This window comes from Eptatretus burgeri, chromosome 15 (assembly GCF_056783735.1).
Source record: "Eptatretus burgeri isolate ZD-2024b chromosome 15, Ebu_testis_v1, whole genome shotgun sequence".
Classification (NCBI taxonomy): domain Eukaryota; kingdom Metazoa; phylum Chordata; class Myxini; order Myxiniformes; family Myxinidae; genus Eptatretus; species Eptatretus burgeri.
Genome location: NC_140975.1, coordinates 18,727,396 through 18,743,465, shown reverse-complemented (window position 1 = coordinate 18,743,465; position 16,070 = coordinate 18,727,396). Strand labels below are relative to the sequence as shown.

Here is a 16,070-nt window from a genome sequence, read left to right as displayed (position 1 = left end):
CTCGCGTGGCCGTACGTGCGTGTCCTTACATGCATGGCCGTACGTGCGTGGCCGTACATATAAAAAAAACTTTCAAACCGCGTGCCAGAAACAACAACCACACAGGCCGTTCCTTCGCTCTCGCGTGCCCATATGTGCGTGGCCGTACATGCAAAAAAAAAAAAACTTTCAAACAACCACACAGGCCATTCCTTCGCTCTCATAAACGACGACTGAATTGGGGAATTGTGTTTATCTATAAATGCGGATAAGAAATTGAGAAATTATTCTAATACAGTAAGTCATTACTATCCAAAAGTAGTGCGTGCCCGTACGGAATGTTCACATGCATTCCACGAATTATCGCTTGCATTGAAGTAACAACTGCTGTGATACTTACACACAGAGTTAATTAAAATCAAGTTTACCTCCCTGTCTTTGCTTGCCATGACATTCGCTGCCATTTACCATTGGCACTCCTACCCCACGGTAACTAAGGCACCGATCGATCCCCATCGTAACCAGCACGGCACGTGACATCATCGTCGGCCGGCCGTGCACCGGCCTACGCAGCCATGCCCACGCAGCAACGTGTCCTGTGATTGGTAACTAAATGGCGCATCGGCCACGCCTACGCAACACGTGTCCTGTCATTGGTTGGTAAATAAATGGCCATAACTTGGGAATCACTTGTCCCATTAATATCAAATCTTGAAAAGGCACATCCTCAGGTCCCCAGCAATATAGCTGGCAAGTTTCAATTAGATCGGACCAGTGGTTGTTGGGAAACAGCGGTCACAGACGCACACAGACACACACACACACACACACACATTGCTGGAATTATAGATAGATGAAATGAGGTCAATGAGATGACAAATGAAGGGGTTGAATGCAGACTGCAGAGCTATGAGTAAGGAAACCCGTCGCGTTTTTACCGCCAAATTGAGAGGTATTTCGTTGGCAAGCATGTTGAGTGGAGCTGAATTCCTTAACACTTCCAAAGGCCACACCGTTTTGACAATTGGAAACAAAAAGTTGTGCACTTTTTTTGCTAAATTATTTTTGGAACAATTTTTCTTCAATAAAGAAATAATAATAAAAATCGTCTCCATGTGCATTGTACACACCTTTATCTCGTTAGCACCTCTTCATAAACATCGCTGAGGAAACGGCGCTTCTTCTTTGTTTCCTCGTCCAGGGCAAGAATACGGAGGCTTTTAATGGCCAATTATTCAATTAGCGCCAACGTATTTTGCCTTTTCGCAAGGAAAAACACAAAGAGGAGAGGACAGGCGAGGAGACGAGAGGAGAGAAAAAACCCGTAATGGCGAACGCAGCTGAGTTTCTCTTCACCATCGACCACGGCTACGCAGCAACGCTTCCTGTCATTGGTTGATATAAAATGGCCGCAGCAACGATTCCTGTCATTGGTTGGTAAATAAATGGCCATAACTTGGGAAGCATTTGTCCGATTAATTTCAAACCTTGAAAAGGCACATCCTCAGGTCCCCAGCAATATGTCTGGCAAGTTTCAATGAAATCGGACCAGCGGTTGTCGAGAAACAGTGTTCACACACACACACACACACACAGACACACACACACACACACACACACAGACACACACACACACACACACACACACACACACACACACATACACACACACACACACACACATACACACACACACACACACACACACACACACACACACACACACATTGCTGGAATTATAGATAGATGGATTCTTTCTCTCTTCCTAGTACTCTGTAGCCACTGTCAACACAATAAATTTGTTTGAGGAAGTTGTCACAAGGGGATAGAGTAAAACTGACAACGACAGCATTTGTTTGAGTTGTCACAACAGCATTTGTTTTTTATTACTTTGTATGCAGCCTGTGGCTGCAGGTTACATCATTGCTGGGAGCATAGCTGTGCCGCTGATGCAGTGCCCCCTGTTTGCAGTAAGCTCTTACTCATTTTGCAGACCTCGGAAGGGTGACCAGCTGAGTCAACCCAGCTGGTGTTATCTAACGGCACTACAGGGGCTCAAACTGAAGACCTTAAGATCTTAAAGGGACTCCCAAACTATCAGACCACCTCAACGTTAATCTATCCCTTGATACTCTTCAAAATAGATGTGAGATGTGTCTTTTTCTGATTTCCGAATTATCAAGGAGGTAAATTTGCGATTAAAAGTTGAAATCTTCTTTGCCTTCAGATTGGCCATGACGTCGCATCAGGAAGTGGACTGTCATATCAATACTGTTTCCGGGTTACATCGCACAACGATTTAACTCAAACGGCGAATAATTTTAGATTTTCCACAAATATTCTGAGTTGATGCGTCCTTGGTGCTTGTATAATAATACAAACCGAGATAGTTTCATGCTGCACCAATGGCCAAAAGACCCTCAATTTACCAGAAATTGGACTAAGTTTGCTTGAAGTACCGACGTGTGGATCGGGCCTACAAAATGTTCGCTTTTGTGTTCAGAACATTTTACAGAGCACTGTTATGAAACAACAGGGATGGATAGACATTGTGGTTATCCGCCACTTTTGAAAGAAGACGCCATCCCCACGATTAAGCGAAGAAACAGCCATCGCTGGAAACTGTAGTGCCATTTCTACCCAGCTACCAGAACATGCACACGGATGATTTGACTGATGAATCTAACACCTGTTGCCATTGCCTGGCAAAACCTACCTACCTACCATTTGAAAGGAAAAGCAAAACCTACCGAGCTGAAGTGAACATGCGACTAGTATTTTGATCTTTTTAACGCCTCCTTCTTCAATCACCTTCTTTGTTTGCATCTTTTTTGATTGGCAAAAAAAAATTCAATTTTTTCCCCCTTCAAATTAGGTCATGATTAATGGTTTTCAGAAGAAAAAAAATTTCCATATGGGTTCCCCTTTAAGTCCGCCACCTTTATATAACCATTAAGCCAACACCAGGCTTTCCGAGCACCATAATAGCATTGCTAACATTGGAGACTGCCATGTTGTTAAGCGGTGCTGAGCATTCCATTCCGTTAGAGTGCTTGCTTGAGTCATTTGAATCAAACAAGCTGCTTGACAAACGATAGCAAGCTGCTTGCCAACAGAACACACCCCTGAAGTTAAATAATCATCCATAATTTTCAGGAGTTCAAGGTGAAAGAAAAGCTTACCCTCATTCAAGTGATCTTGCTCATTTTCATGGAAATTGTTATTTCATTGTATTTGCTGTGATCTACCTTTCTTCCTGCTTTCTGGCACACAGAATTGTGCATCTTTGCCAAAGGAAAGACGACCAGAAACTTTTGATCCTGAAGCAAATTTCTGTCGAGCAAATGACGAAGGAAGAGAGGCAAGCCGCACAGAATGAATGTCAGGTGCTGAAGCTACTGAACCACCCAAATATTATAGAATATTATGACAATTTCTTGGCTGAAAAAGCCCTCGTTATTGCAATGGAATATGCCCCAGGTGAGGTTTTAATTTTTATTTTTAATCCTCTAATATTTACAGACCATCTCAGTCATTGCTTTATGTTTTAGGTTTTTGCCTTTTCTAATGTTCTAAGTTTACAACATCATTCGATAAGAAGGAATGATTGCATCACTTATGTCCTCACATCGAAGTAGGTTTTATGAAACATTTTCATTGCATCTATTATAAAGTCGCATTGTATTGTATTGACAAACCCGTTGTAGGTGGAACAATGGCAGATTACATACAGAAGCGTGGAAGTTCTCTGTTGGATGAAGAGACAATCATGAACTTTTTTGTGCAAATCGTGCTCGCCCTGCACCATGTCCACACGAATAAAATTCTTCACCGTGACCTCAAAACTCAAAACATTTTACTGGACAAGCACCAGGTCGTGCTCAAAATTGGGGACTTTGGGATCTCAAAAATCCTCAGCAGCAAGAGCAAGGCATATACAGTAAGACGGCTTGGGTTTTTGGTATTGTGTAAACATGCTTCTTGCTTCAAGATCACTGGTTTAAATCTTCATGCCATTTTTCTCTGTATAAGAATCTGTTCTCGAAGAGAGATGTTTGTTTGTCTGTGTGTGTGTCACGATTTTTCTCAGAGATGGCCTAATAGATCTTTTTCAAACTTTCAGAGGTTCATCAGTGAGTGCCAGGGAGTGTTTATAGGCAAAAAAATTTTTTAATCACTTTATGTTTCCTCAGTGTTTGTAGCTACAGTGCCTTCAGAAAGTATTCACACCTCTCGACTTTTTCACATTTTGTTGTGCTACAGCCTGAATTTAAAATGGATTAAATTTAATTTTTTTGTCACCGATATACACAAAATACCCCGTAATAACAAAGTGAAATCATGTTTTTAGAAATTTTGACAAGTTAATGAAAAATGAAAAGCTGAAATGCCTTCATCAATAAGTGTTCTACCCACTGAGTCAATACTTTGTTGAAGTGCCTTTCGTAGTGATTACAGCTTCGAGTCTTCTTGGGTATGCCTGCAGCTTTGCACATCTGGATTTGGGGATTTTCTCCCATTCTTCCTTGCAGATTTGCTCAAGCTCTGTCAAGTTGGATGGGGAGCGTCGGTGAACAGCAGTCTTCAAGTCTTTCCACAGATTCTCAATGGGATTCAAGTCTGGGCTTTGGCTGGGCCACTCAAGGAGTTTCACATTCTTGTTCTGAAGCCATACCAGTGTTGCTTTGGCTGTTTGCTTGGGGTGGTCCTGTTGGAATGTAAATCCTTGCTGCAGTCTAAGGTCTTTTGTACGCTGAAGCAGGTTCTCCTCAAGGATTTGCCTGTATTTGGCTCCATTCATTGTTCCTTCTATCCTTGGAAGTCTTCCAGTTCGTGCTGCTGAAAAGCATCCCCATAGCATGATGCTGCCACCACCATGCTTCATTGTAGGGATGGTGTGAGATGGGTGATGAGCTCTGCTCGGTTTCTGCCAGACATAGCACTTTGCGTTCAGGCCAAAGAGTTCAATTTTCGTCTCTTCAGACCACAGAATCTTTTCCCTCATGCTCTGAGTCTTTTATGGACCATTTTGCAAACTCCTGGAATGCCATCATGTGCCTTTTTCTCAGGAGTGGCTTCCATCTGGCCACTCTCCCATAAAGCCTATATTTGTGAAATGCTGCAGTTTGCAGAGACTGTTGTCCTTTTGGCAGGTTCTCCCATCTCAGCTAAGGAACTCTGTAGTTCTGTCAGAGTGGTCATTGGGTTCTTGGTCACCTCCCTGACACCTTCTTGCCCGGTTGCTCAGTTTGGTCGGATGGCCAACTCTAGGAAGAGTCTGGGTACTTCCATATTCTTTGCATTTCCTCATGATGGAGCTTACTGTGCTCTTGGGAACTTTCAACACAATAGAAATTGTTTTATACCCTTCCTCAGATCGATGCTTCCTCACAATTCTATCTCGGAGTTTTTCGGGCAGTTCCTTGGACTTCATGGCTGCTCTGACATGCACTGTGAACTGTGGGATCTTATATAGAAAGGTGTGTTTCTTTCTAAATCATATCCAATCAATTTAATTGACCACAGGTGGACTCCAATCAAGTTGGAAAGACATCTCAAGGATGATCAAAGGAAATTGGATAACCTGAGGTCAATTTGGAGTGTCGTAGCAAAGGGGTTTATTTATTATTGACACAGGACATTTCAATTTCTCCTTTTTATTAAGTTGTAAAAATTTCTAAAAACATGTTTTCACTTTGTCATGATGGGGTATTTTGTGTAGATCGGTGACAATTTTTTTTTTTAATTCAACTCATTTTAAATTCAGGCTGTAACACAACAAAATGTGAAAAAGTCAAGGGGTGTGAATACTTTCTGAAGGCACTGTGTGTGAAAGGTAATATTAAATGATCCCTGCCACCATTCTTTAGTGAGTGTCGGGAAGTGTTTTGGGCAACCACAAAAAATATAAAAAAACAATCAGATTTCTTCAAAATGCCAACAGGATTAGGACAGCACCGAGCAATGCCGGGTACCTCTGTTAGTCCTGTATGAACCATTCGTCATCTTGAAGGACTGTACGACTTACGAATGACCCGGTGTATTGACTATCTTAGTTTGAGGTCCCATACTTACACAGCCATCACATGAATTAGTAGTTTCAAAAGGATTAGAGAGACTGCTACAGGGAAAGAAGTGATCGATATAAATAGGCCTTATTAGCCTGTCCGGCGCTGCAGAGCATGAGATGGTCGGGTTTTGTATTTGCTTCCATATTTACCTTTATTTACCATAACATGTGCTGCAGGTTTGCAAAAACAACTAGGTCAGGAGGATTGCAGGAGTGAAGATGGTGGTTAGAAGGAGGATGGATATACAGTACTGAGGGAGGAGATTGGTGTGCAGATGAGCTTGACGGGGAGATTGGTGAAATACCGGTTGATATAGACTAGACACTTGGTGCGGATGGGGGAAGAGAGAATGACAAAGAGAGTGGATAGATTGAGGGAGCAAAGTAGGAGGAAAAGAGGTAGACCACAGTTGAGCTGGAAGGATTGTGTGAGGAGGGATATCAGTTAGGTGGGGGTGATTAAAGATTGGAGAGAGTTGGCTGAGTTCAGAGGTAAGTGGAGGAGTATCATGGTCAAGGCATGGCTGAGTTCAGAGGGAAGAAGCTTGGTGCAATTGGACCTCACCCCTTATAAAGGGAAGAAAGAGAAGGAGAAGAAGAAGATGCATTCGTGTTTTTGGCGGTTGTTTTGGGCCTAAATATGTTTTGTGCCCAGGGCCTCACTAAATCTTAATCCTCTAATGCACACACTCCTTGGACAACTTGTTCTCCCAAGATTTAGTATTAGGTCAAGTAAGTTCTATTCATTGGATGCGGCCTTGTCATCCCTTGTAGAATACCAGAGTTGCCATCAATCTTTCCATTCGTCAACTGACTTATCGAGCTCTTCTTTCGATGGTATTTATGCTATATATAGTCTCAGTGGTCAATGTTTGACTTTTTCCTCCTCTGTTTCATTGAATTAACTTTGGATGTTCAGGATCCATGTGAAATTCCTCATCCACTGCTGCTGCTGTGTTTGGGATGTGATTAAGGAATATTCGTCTTCATCCTGTATTACAATTCTGTGCACACATACAACACACAACACGCACGACACACACACACATACACACACTGACACATTGACACACACACACACACACACACACACACACACACACACACACACACACACACTGGCACATTGACACACACACACACACACACATTGACACACACACACACACACTGGCACATTGACACACACACACACACACACACACACTGACACATTGACACACACACACACATTGACACACACACATTGACACACACACACACACTGACACATTGACACACACACACATTGACACACATACACACACACACACACTGACACATTGACACACACACACACACACACTGACACAGACGTTGACGCACATAGACACACTGACACACACACAGACACATTGACACTCACACACACACACACACACATTGACACACACACATACACACACACACTGACACATTGACACACACACACACACACACTAAGACACACACACACACACTAAGACACACACACACACTAAGACACACACACACACACACACACACTGACACATTGACACAACACACACACACACACACACACACACACACACACACACACACACACACACACACACACACACACGTTTTCACAGCATTTACTTGCAGTTTTTAAAATGCCATGATGATCTTACAAAGGGACCTAATATTAACAAGTAACTGCTTATCTTTCGGTTCCCCCACAACATTAATTGTATAGTATAAGCACTCATTACTACCTCCACCACTGAAGGTGGACAGAGCTTATGTATTCACCCCTGTTTGTCTGTTTGTGAACATGATGTTTCAAGAAGTTATGGCTGAAGTTGGACGAAATTTGGTGGACAGGTTGCGTGTGAGACAAGGACAATTTGATCAGATTTTGATGAAGATCCAGATCCGATAATTTTTTTAAGTGATTCTTCACCATTGAGAGGCAAACAGGGACAAAACGATACACTGTATAGGACGATATCTCAAAAAGTTCTCGATGGGTTTTGACAAAACTTGGTGGACGAGTTGGGTATGTGACAAGAACAAGCTGATTTGATTTTGATGAAGGGCCAGATGCAGATCTGGCCTATGAGTGGAATACAAAACGTAAAACTGTTCAGCCTGGGGGAAGTATGTGCTCCATCGAGTGCTGTTGTAGTTAATGTTTATTTCTTGATAAATTAAATGCTTCATTTATATGAGCTTGATTGCTTTGACTGTATTTGTATTACATGTATATTATTGTATTGTACATGCATTTCATGTATATTATTGTATTGAAGAAATACTTGGAAATGATGTGGCCCCAAAGCCCTGACGCAAAGTATCACTTCACGAATGTCTGTTGAGAGGGCACAGCAGTTGGAAATGGAAAGGTTTTACCTTTTTCGGCTCTTTGCATCCTCTGGGTCAAGTCAGTATGGAATTGTAAGTTTGATCTCCTGTTGCCACACTCACTCACCTCTAACTTTGCTAATGTAAATTCCAAACTTGTGTCCAGGTTGTTGGAACACCATGCTACATATCTCCAGAATTGTGTGAAGGAAAACCATATAATCAAAAGAGTGATGTTTGGGCTCTGGGTTGTGTCCTCTATGAACTTTGTAGCTTAAAAAGAGCCTTTGAAGCAGAAGTAAGTATAATGATGACTTTTGTGATTATTTTTATTTCCATTGTGTTTGAATGATTAGAATAATATTGCATATATATATATATATATATATATATATATATATATATATATATATATATATATATATATATATATATATATATATATATATATATATATATATATATATACCTGGTGTTGGCTTAGTGGTTAGGGTGGTGGCTTGGGATCCCAGGGTCCTGAGTTCAAGCCCCGTTGGCTGCTGAATTAACACCAGGGGGTTGACTCAGCCTGTCATCCTTCCGAGGTCGTCGAAATGAGTACCAGTGTACTGGTCCTGGTGTATGCCCCGGTTAGAATAGGTGTACCATATCCCTGTGTGTCGTAAGAGGCGACCAGGGTTGGCGTCAGGAAGGGCATCCGGCCATAAAACATTGCCTCAAGAAAAAGCCCAACCCCTGCACAGCAGGGAAAAATGGCTGTAAAAACGGTCATATATATATATATATATATATATATATATATATATATATATATATATATATATATATATATATATATATATATATATATATTACTTTTTAATGTTGTTATGGATGTCTGCTAGCTGTAATTAGAATTACATACTGTCATGAATTAAATGTTGTTTTATAATATCACGAGCAGATTTACCCAGCATTGCGTGGGAAGAGAAACGTGAATAAGCAACACTTTGTATCCAATCACAATGATTGATTAATTGATTGGCTGATTGGAGCTCTGTTTCAATTTCCATATTCGTCCGTCCCTGAATACCTCTGAAGAAGAAGACGTCTGAATACAAACGGCTTTGCATTTTGAATGCGGACGGGCTTTCCATTTTGCATTTTATTTTCATCTTACTCTTCATGTGTTATTGTATATCATTCGCAATTCAGCATCAAAAAGGCTGTGATTAAATCCCATTAACAATATCCCCCTCCTCGCTCCTTACACCACCTAATTATATTTTTTCGGAAAGCATATGCGGACAGGCTTTGGTAGGATGGGACAAGCGGTGCTGTCTAGTTTTATATAAACCCAAATCGGCATCACCTCAACTCACCGCTTTAAACCACTTACCCCCCGCCTCTGCCCCATCGGCTCTCCTGCCCCCTTCTCAGTTCACAGAGCTCTCCTGTCCCAGGCAGGCAAAACTCTACTGCCTTGGTATGTAATAGTGTGGATAAATTTACCGATGCAATGGCGTTTGAACAGTAAGAGCGAATATTCACTGAGGGCTTGCCATTGGGGAGTTGGTGAGGGGGGAAGGGAAGGAGGACAAATTTACCTGTGCGAAGAGTGCTTTAACTTCATCGTTGCCCAGGTAAAATGGAAATTGTAATACCCTCTGCCACCACCACCAGGTGGTGCTACATGGTACACATTTACATCGACAATTTGCACCCCTGCCCCAACCCCACACCCCCGCATGAGACTGCGGCCACATAGCCTATGTTACCCCCCCTCCCCCACACACATACATACATACATACATACATACATACATACATACATACATACATACATACATACACACATAAAGTTGTATTTGTACCCCAAGTTTGGAGTTTGTAACTTCAATGACGTGGCTGTGCATAGAACACTTACAAACAAAGAGAGAGAGGTTTTTGTCTTTTATAGGTATACATAGATAAATATAAGGTAAATATAATGAATCTAGTATGATGATTAACTGGATTAGTGATAGAAAACAGAGTGGTTTTGAGTGAGATGTACAGCTGGGAGGATGCAAGTAATTGGGTACCTTTGGGATCAGTACTTGGACCATTATTATTCATAATTGACATCAATGATTGTGACATTGGGGTTAAGAGTCAGCTTTATAAATTTGCAGATGAAATAAATCTTGGAGGTAAGGTAGATAGCAGAGAGGATGGTGATTAGATTCAGGAAAGTTGAGATGCTTTAATGGATTGTGCAAAAGATTGGCAGATGCAGGTTAACATAAAGAAATGTAAGGTGCTGGGGACAGGTAGGAATAATGAAAATAAGGATTACATGATGGAAGGGGCAATATTAGAGCGTGCCACACAGGAGAAGGATCTGGGGTTGGTATTAGATATGGTGGAGAGGGGGGTGGGGGGAGGGAGTGGTTGAGCAACTACAGGTAAAGCTAATAGGGTTTTAGGTTGTATTCATAGGGGATAAATTATAAATCAAAGGAGGTAGTATTAACTCTGTACAGGAATTTAGTGAGGCCTCATCTAGAATATTTTGTACAGTTATTGTCATCACAACTGAGGAGGGATATAGCTGTTACAGAGAGGGTACAGCATAGAGCTAGACTAAGCAGTTGAAGGAGACAGGGCTTTCTTTATACATTGGAAAGGAGGAGATTGCGAGGAATTTGATTGAGATGTTTAAGATGATGAAGGACGTGGACTAGATAAGTGCAGTGGAGTTTTTCTGCAGAGTGGACAGTGTTAGGATGAGGGGCCATAGCTTGAGGGTAAAGAAGATGAGAGTTAGGATAGTTTTAAGGCATGGGTCTTTCAGACAGAGTTGTTATAATGCATCAAATGGTCTCCCAGGAAAGGTAGTGGCAGTGGAAGTGGTGGATACGTTTAAGTGGGAATTAGATTGGTACCTGGATGCATTGGGGATAGAAGGGTATGGGGATATTGGCAGGACTTGTCATTAACTTGTATTTGGATGGGTGATGGATACTGGGGTGGTGCAGCACAGGCATGATTGGCTTCCTCTTGTGCCAAATTTCCTTGCGTATCCTTTTGTGTATTTTTTGCTTCCTCTTTGTAGAACCTTCCAGCTCTAGTGTTGAAGATCATGAGAGGAAACTTTGCTTCGATCTCTGACCGTTACAGCGATGCACTGAGAAGTCTCATCGTAGATATGCTAAACCTCGATCCGAGTAAGAGGCCAAATCTTGGGGAGATTCTTGCTCGGCCCATCTGCATGAAAACTCTGCTCCATCTTTACACAACAATTGGCAGCTTTTCCATTCGGTATTGTATCATTCTTCGACATCAAGCGATTTATTTATTTCAGAGTGCAAGATAAATTAAGCTAAAAACAAATATTTTGTTTCACAAAATGAGTAAAACCTTAACCCATATGGTTTTAATTTAATGAAATGACTGCATTGTGAATGTACAGGTCTGAGAGGCCTATGCACACGTTTCCGAAAGCTTTCCAGCAAAGTGCCCATGGAACGTTTCGAGTATCATCCACATGTAAGGATATTTTATTTTATTGTATTTTCTGCTTTTTGTTTTTCTGTTCCCCATCATATTCTCCTCTCCATATGGGTGTGTTTGCCTCATCCTCAGCTGTCTAACTCTTCCATGAGCCATGGTCTCTGATTTTTTTTTTTTAAGATTTATTTACCTATCCCAAAAAACCTTTCAACCATATGTCGTGGTTCAAGCGTCTGCTTCGAGTCTGGGAGGTCAGCAGTTTGATTCTGACCATGGCTGATTCATTCCGAAGACTTAAAAAAAAATGGAATGTGCTGCTTTAATTTGCTTGACACTGAGCATTTGCAAGACAGAGCGTAGACAAACCCCATAAGTTGACATCCATAGGGGGGAGGAAATTGCTTTTGAATTGCCATGCAAATTGCAGATTAAAGCAATATCATAAATGAAGATGTCACTGGTACCGGGAGACCTAATGTCTTCAAGCTCCTGATAGGTGGCTTCATCTTTGGAAAAGTAGAACTCTTGGGCAGATTATCCGAATATATCTCTTCACTTTCCTTCAAGTTTCAATACAACACGGTTAAGTTTACACTGTAACTGCACCTATGAGTATGAGGTTCATGAATGCATGACCCTGAACTTCATGTAATCGTTTTTTAATACAAGGTTCTTTATCAGGTAACTAATTTTTATGCTTTGTATTAATCTCAGCCTTTCTAGAGCAAAGCATCTTGAGCCCTCTCCTTTCTGTGGTCTACATGTGGGGTGGGGATATTTTGAGTCCCCTCAAGCTGCCTGTTCCAAATGCAGATATCGTACAGGTTGCTCTGGGTCGCACGCAAAGGACAGGTATTACAAAAGCTGGGAAACTCATCGGCTGGGAGGTAAGTTTTTCTAAATCCCTTTTAATATTGTGAGCCATTTATTAACTGTGCTGTAATTTTCCCTTAATACTGCCACCATGTGCATCCGTGCATGCGTGTGAGTTCCACCCAATGATTGTACAGTTTACTGAACTCCACCCACATTCTCTACAATATGACCACCAATTTAGGAACCCTTTCGAATTACCCTTCAGAACTTTAGATTTTACCCTTTAGAACACTTTAGAACCCTTTCCCTCAAGCATCACTTTTACTGCAGAGGTTACGCAGATCCTTGCTATTATTACCCTCACCGAAGGAGAGAGGGTGTTACATTTGGGTCCGTTTGTTACTTGGCAAAAAGAAAATGTTTTGACAAGTATGTTGATCGCCTCTGTTTTTTTTGTTTTTTTGTTTGTTTGTTTTTTTGTTTTGTATACCTTGTCGAGACTCGTAAGAGAGCTAACACACAACGCACAGCAAAAGGGGCATGAGATAAGAGGGGTGGGAGTGGGAAAGACAAAACAGTGGGGGAACAGAGACATTAGGAGATCTGTGGAAGGGAGAGGGATGGGGAGGGGAACACGGGGTATACGAGATGGACATTACAGGGACTTTCAGGAAGGAAAGCAGGGAATTTGAAGGAGGTGGGTTTGGAGTGGATTAACGGGGGTAGAAAAGATGGAGGATTTGGATGGGGGGTGATAAGAGGTGGTGGTGAACAGCTGTTTTGAAGGCCTGGAGGGAATAATGGGATTGAACAGAGTGAGGGAGTTTATTCCAAAGGTGGGGAAAAAGAGGAATGAAAGAGTGAAGGTGAGCAGTGATTCGTGATTTTGGTAGTTTTACCAGAAGTTTGTTTGTTTGTTTGTGTGTTTGTTTGTCTGTCCACTCACCGCCCAAACCGTTCAACTGATCGTTCTAAAACTTTCAGAGATTAATGTCGCCGACCCAGCGACGGCCCGCATTGAAGTTTCCTAAAATTCAGTCGACCGAAAAGGTCTACATCGGCCAATTTGAGCCAAATTTTCTAAAATCCTCAAATTTCATACAATTGACTTGAAATTTGAACAATATTTGCATATCAGGAAAGTCAATTCAACCGCACATTACTTTTGAGGTTATAATAGGTTAAAAGGTCAACATAGGCCATAAGGTCAACCCAAAATAGGCCACATTTTAAAGTTGTTTCTAAAATTGTCAATTTTCATCAGATTGACTTGAAATTTTAAGATCATTTTCATGTCAGCTCGCTGAATTCAAGCACCTATTAATTTTAATATCAACATAGATGGAAAGGCCAATTTGGGCCAGATTGGGCCAAATTTTCTAAAATCCTCAATTTTCATCTGATTGACTTGAAATTTGAAGACCATTTGCATATGAGGTTGCTGAACTCAACTACCTTTTAATTTTGAGGTCAACATTGAGCAAAAGGTCAACATAGGCCAAATTTTTAAAATCCTCAATTGTCTTGCTCCCAAATGCTCCCCAAGTCTTAGCTGTACAAGTTTGTTCAGGAATAATTGATAGGTCACATGGTTTGGCAGCCATATTGGATTAAAGAAAAATATTAAATAATGTTTTCTCTGGAACCATTTAATCTCTAGACATGAGACTACATTTATCATCTAGTGGTGATGGGGAATGCATATTTTAAATTTCAAGTTGATCAGACACATGGTCTGTCAGCCAAAATTATTTAATTTTTTGACATGGCTTCTCTTTTTGTTTTTTTGATTTTTTTTGTCTTTTGAATAAAGCTCACTTGGCTGTGCCTGAATGGGTTTGAAGGTAGAAAAGTAGCAGATGAAATGTGAATCCTATCCAGGTTCCTCCTGATGACTTCATCTTTGCTTTTTTTTACTTGCTTGGGGTCTTTCTGATGACTCCAATATAGGACTGTACCTATTTGGTCTTCCATTTGATTTGAATTGAATTAATTTTCATTCCATTCTAAATTTAATTTAATAATAAAAAACAACAACATCATGGGTCAGGGTCAGGTGTCCAATCAAAGTGGGTTGCATTTTCCTCTTGGTACCCAGTCATCACTGCCAGTAGTTATAAAGTGGCAGTTCTAAGATGTCTCTTATTAATTACACCACACAAAATACACCACACAAAACTACACAAACATCACACAAAACAAGTCCTGGCGAGGGGCTGCAATCTCGGATTGCTCTTTTTCTTGTTGTTGTGTGATGTACTTTTGGACTGTTACAGAATTGATGAGAATATTTCTGGAGCAGTATCTCTTTATTATGATTCTGCAGAAATTTAATTTGTCATCCGAGAGAGATTCATGAAGATTAAATCAATTTGTTTTTCCAAAAAGCATCTGGCGGAACCCCACATTGTTTTCTTGTCCTAGCAATCTCCACCAGGCATGGATCACTGTTTGCTTCCTGGTACTGTGGATTCATCAGAGCAGCAGTTCTCCTTCCATTTTTTGGATGGTTTGTCTGGAGTAACGATGAAGCAGATTGCTTGTGGTGACCTCTTTACTGTGTGCCTCACTGGTAAGTTATAATATAGATTTTATTTTTGAGCATTCACACCTCATAATACTGACCTGTTTTTAGTGTGATAGCTTTTCCTAATCGATAAGTTATAGTTTTGCATGCACATTGGCAGATAGAGGAATCATCATGACATATGGAAGTGGGAGTAGCGGTTGTCTCGGTCATGGCAACTACAAAGATGTTAATAAGGTAGGATATACTGTGCTTATTGGGGTTTCCTTTTTCTGAGTATCTTGTTACATCATTGAATACCATGTACACTATCTGACAATGCTTTGAGCCAATGGGCAAATGTCTTTACTAACCCAATAGCCTGTTATGTCAAAGTTTCTGTGCCTCATAGCTTAACCTGTATCATTTCGATTTTTTTCAAGAAAGATATGCCACTCAAGTTTAATGCTTTTGTATTTATACTGTGAAGGTTTTCACTTCCAAAAATACAAATTACAGTATATTTAAAAGCCATAATTGTCTTATTTAAGTAAAAGTGACTTTAATTTTATGCTGCATTCCCATCTGATTGGGTATTCTGTGCCTCTCGTATATTCTTCTTGTTGCTCACTGCCACTGGGCCTGAATGTTTTGAGTTTACGTTTGTGTTACTCTACCTTCATTTTTTAAATTTTAACAATGCGACTTTTACTATATTAGAAATCCGTTTCCTTCCTGCCCAGTAGGTGTGTGTGATTAATGACCGACAGGTCCTGCTGCTATCCTGTTCATCTGTTTGTGTTTGTGGTGTGGCTTTGCCGGACAGGTCCTTCTCCCATCTTGTTCATCCATTGGTGTATGTGGTGTGACTTTTATAGG

At 40.9% G+C, this 16,070-nt stretch overlaps 1 protein-coding gene across 2 annotated transcripts in view; it reads left to right on the top strand.

Annotated features, from left to right (window-relative positions):
* The window catches only part of NEK8 (NIMA related kinase 8), a 93,108-nt gene that overhangs the window by 11,360 nt on the left and 65,678 nt on the right, over nucleotides 1–16,070 (top strand). For both annotated transcript variants that reach the window (XM_085857748.1, XM_085857749.1), the window contains exons 2-9: nucleotides 3,254–3,459; nucleotides 3,687–3,919; nucleotides 8,562–8,693; nucleotides 11,472–11,677; nucleotides 11,829–11,905; nucleotides 12,584–12,756; nucleotides 15,110–15,257; nucleotides 15,373–15,449. In XM_085857748.1, coding sequence (XP_085713874.1) covers nucleotides 3,254–3,459; nucleotides 3,687–3,919; nucleotides 8,562–8,693; nucleotides 11,472–11,677; nucleotides 11,829–11,905; nucleotides 12,584–12,756; nucleotides 15,110–15,257; nucleotides 15,373–15,449 — 1,252 coding nt within the window. The remainder of the gene's footprint in view (nucleotides 1–3,253; nucleotides 3,460–3,686; nucleotides 3,920–8,561; nucleotides 8,694–11,471; nucleotides 11,678–11,828; nucleotides 11,906–12,583; nucleotides 12,757–15,109; nucleotides 15,258–15,372; nucleotides 15,450–16,070) is intronic.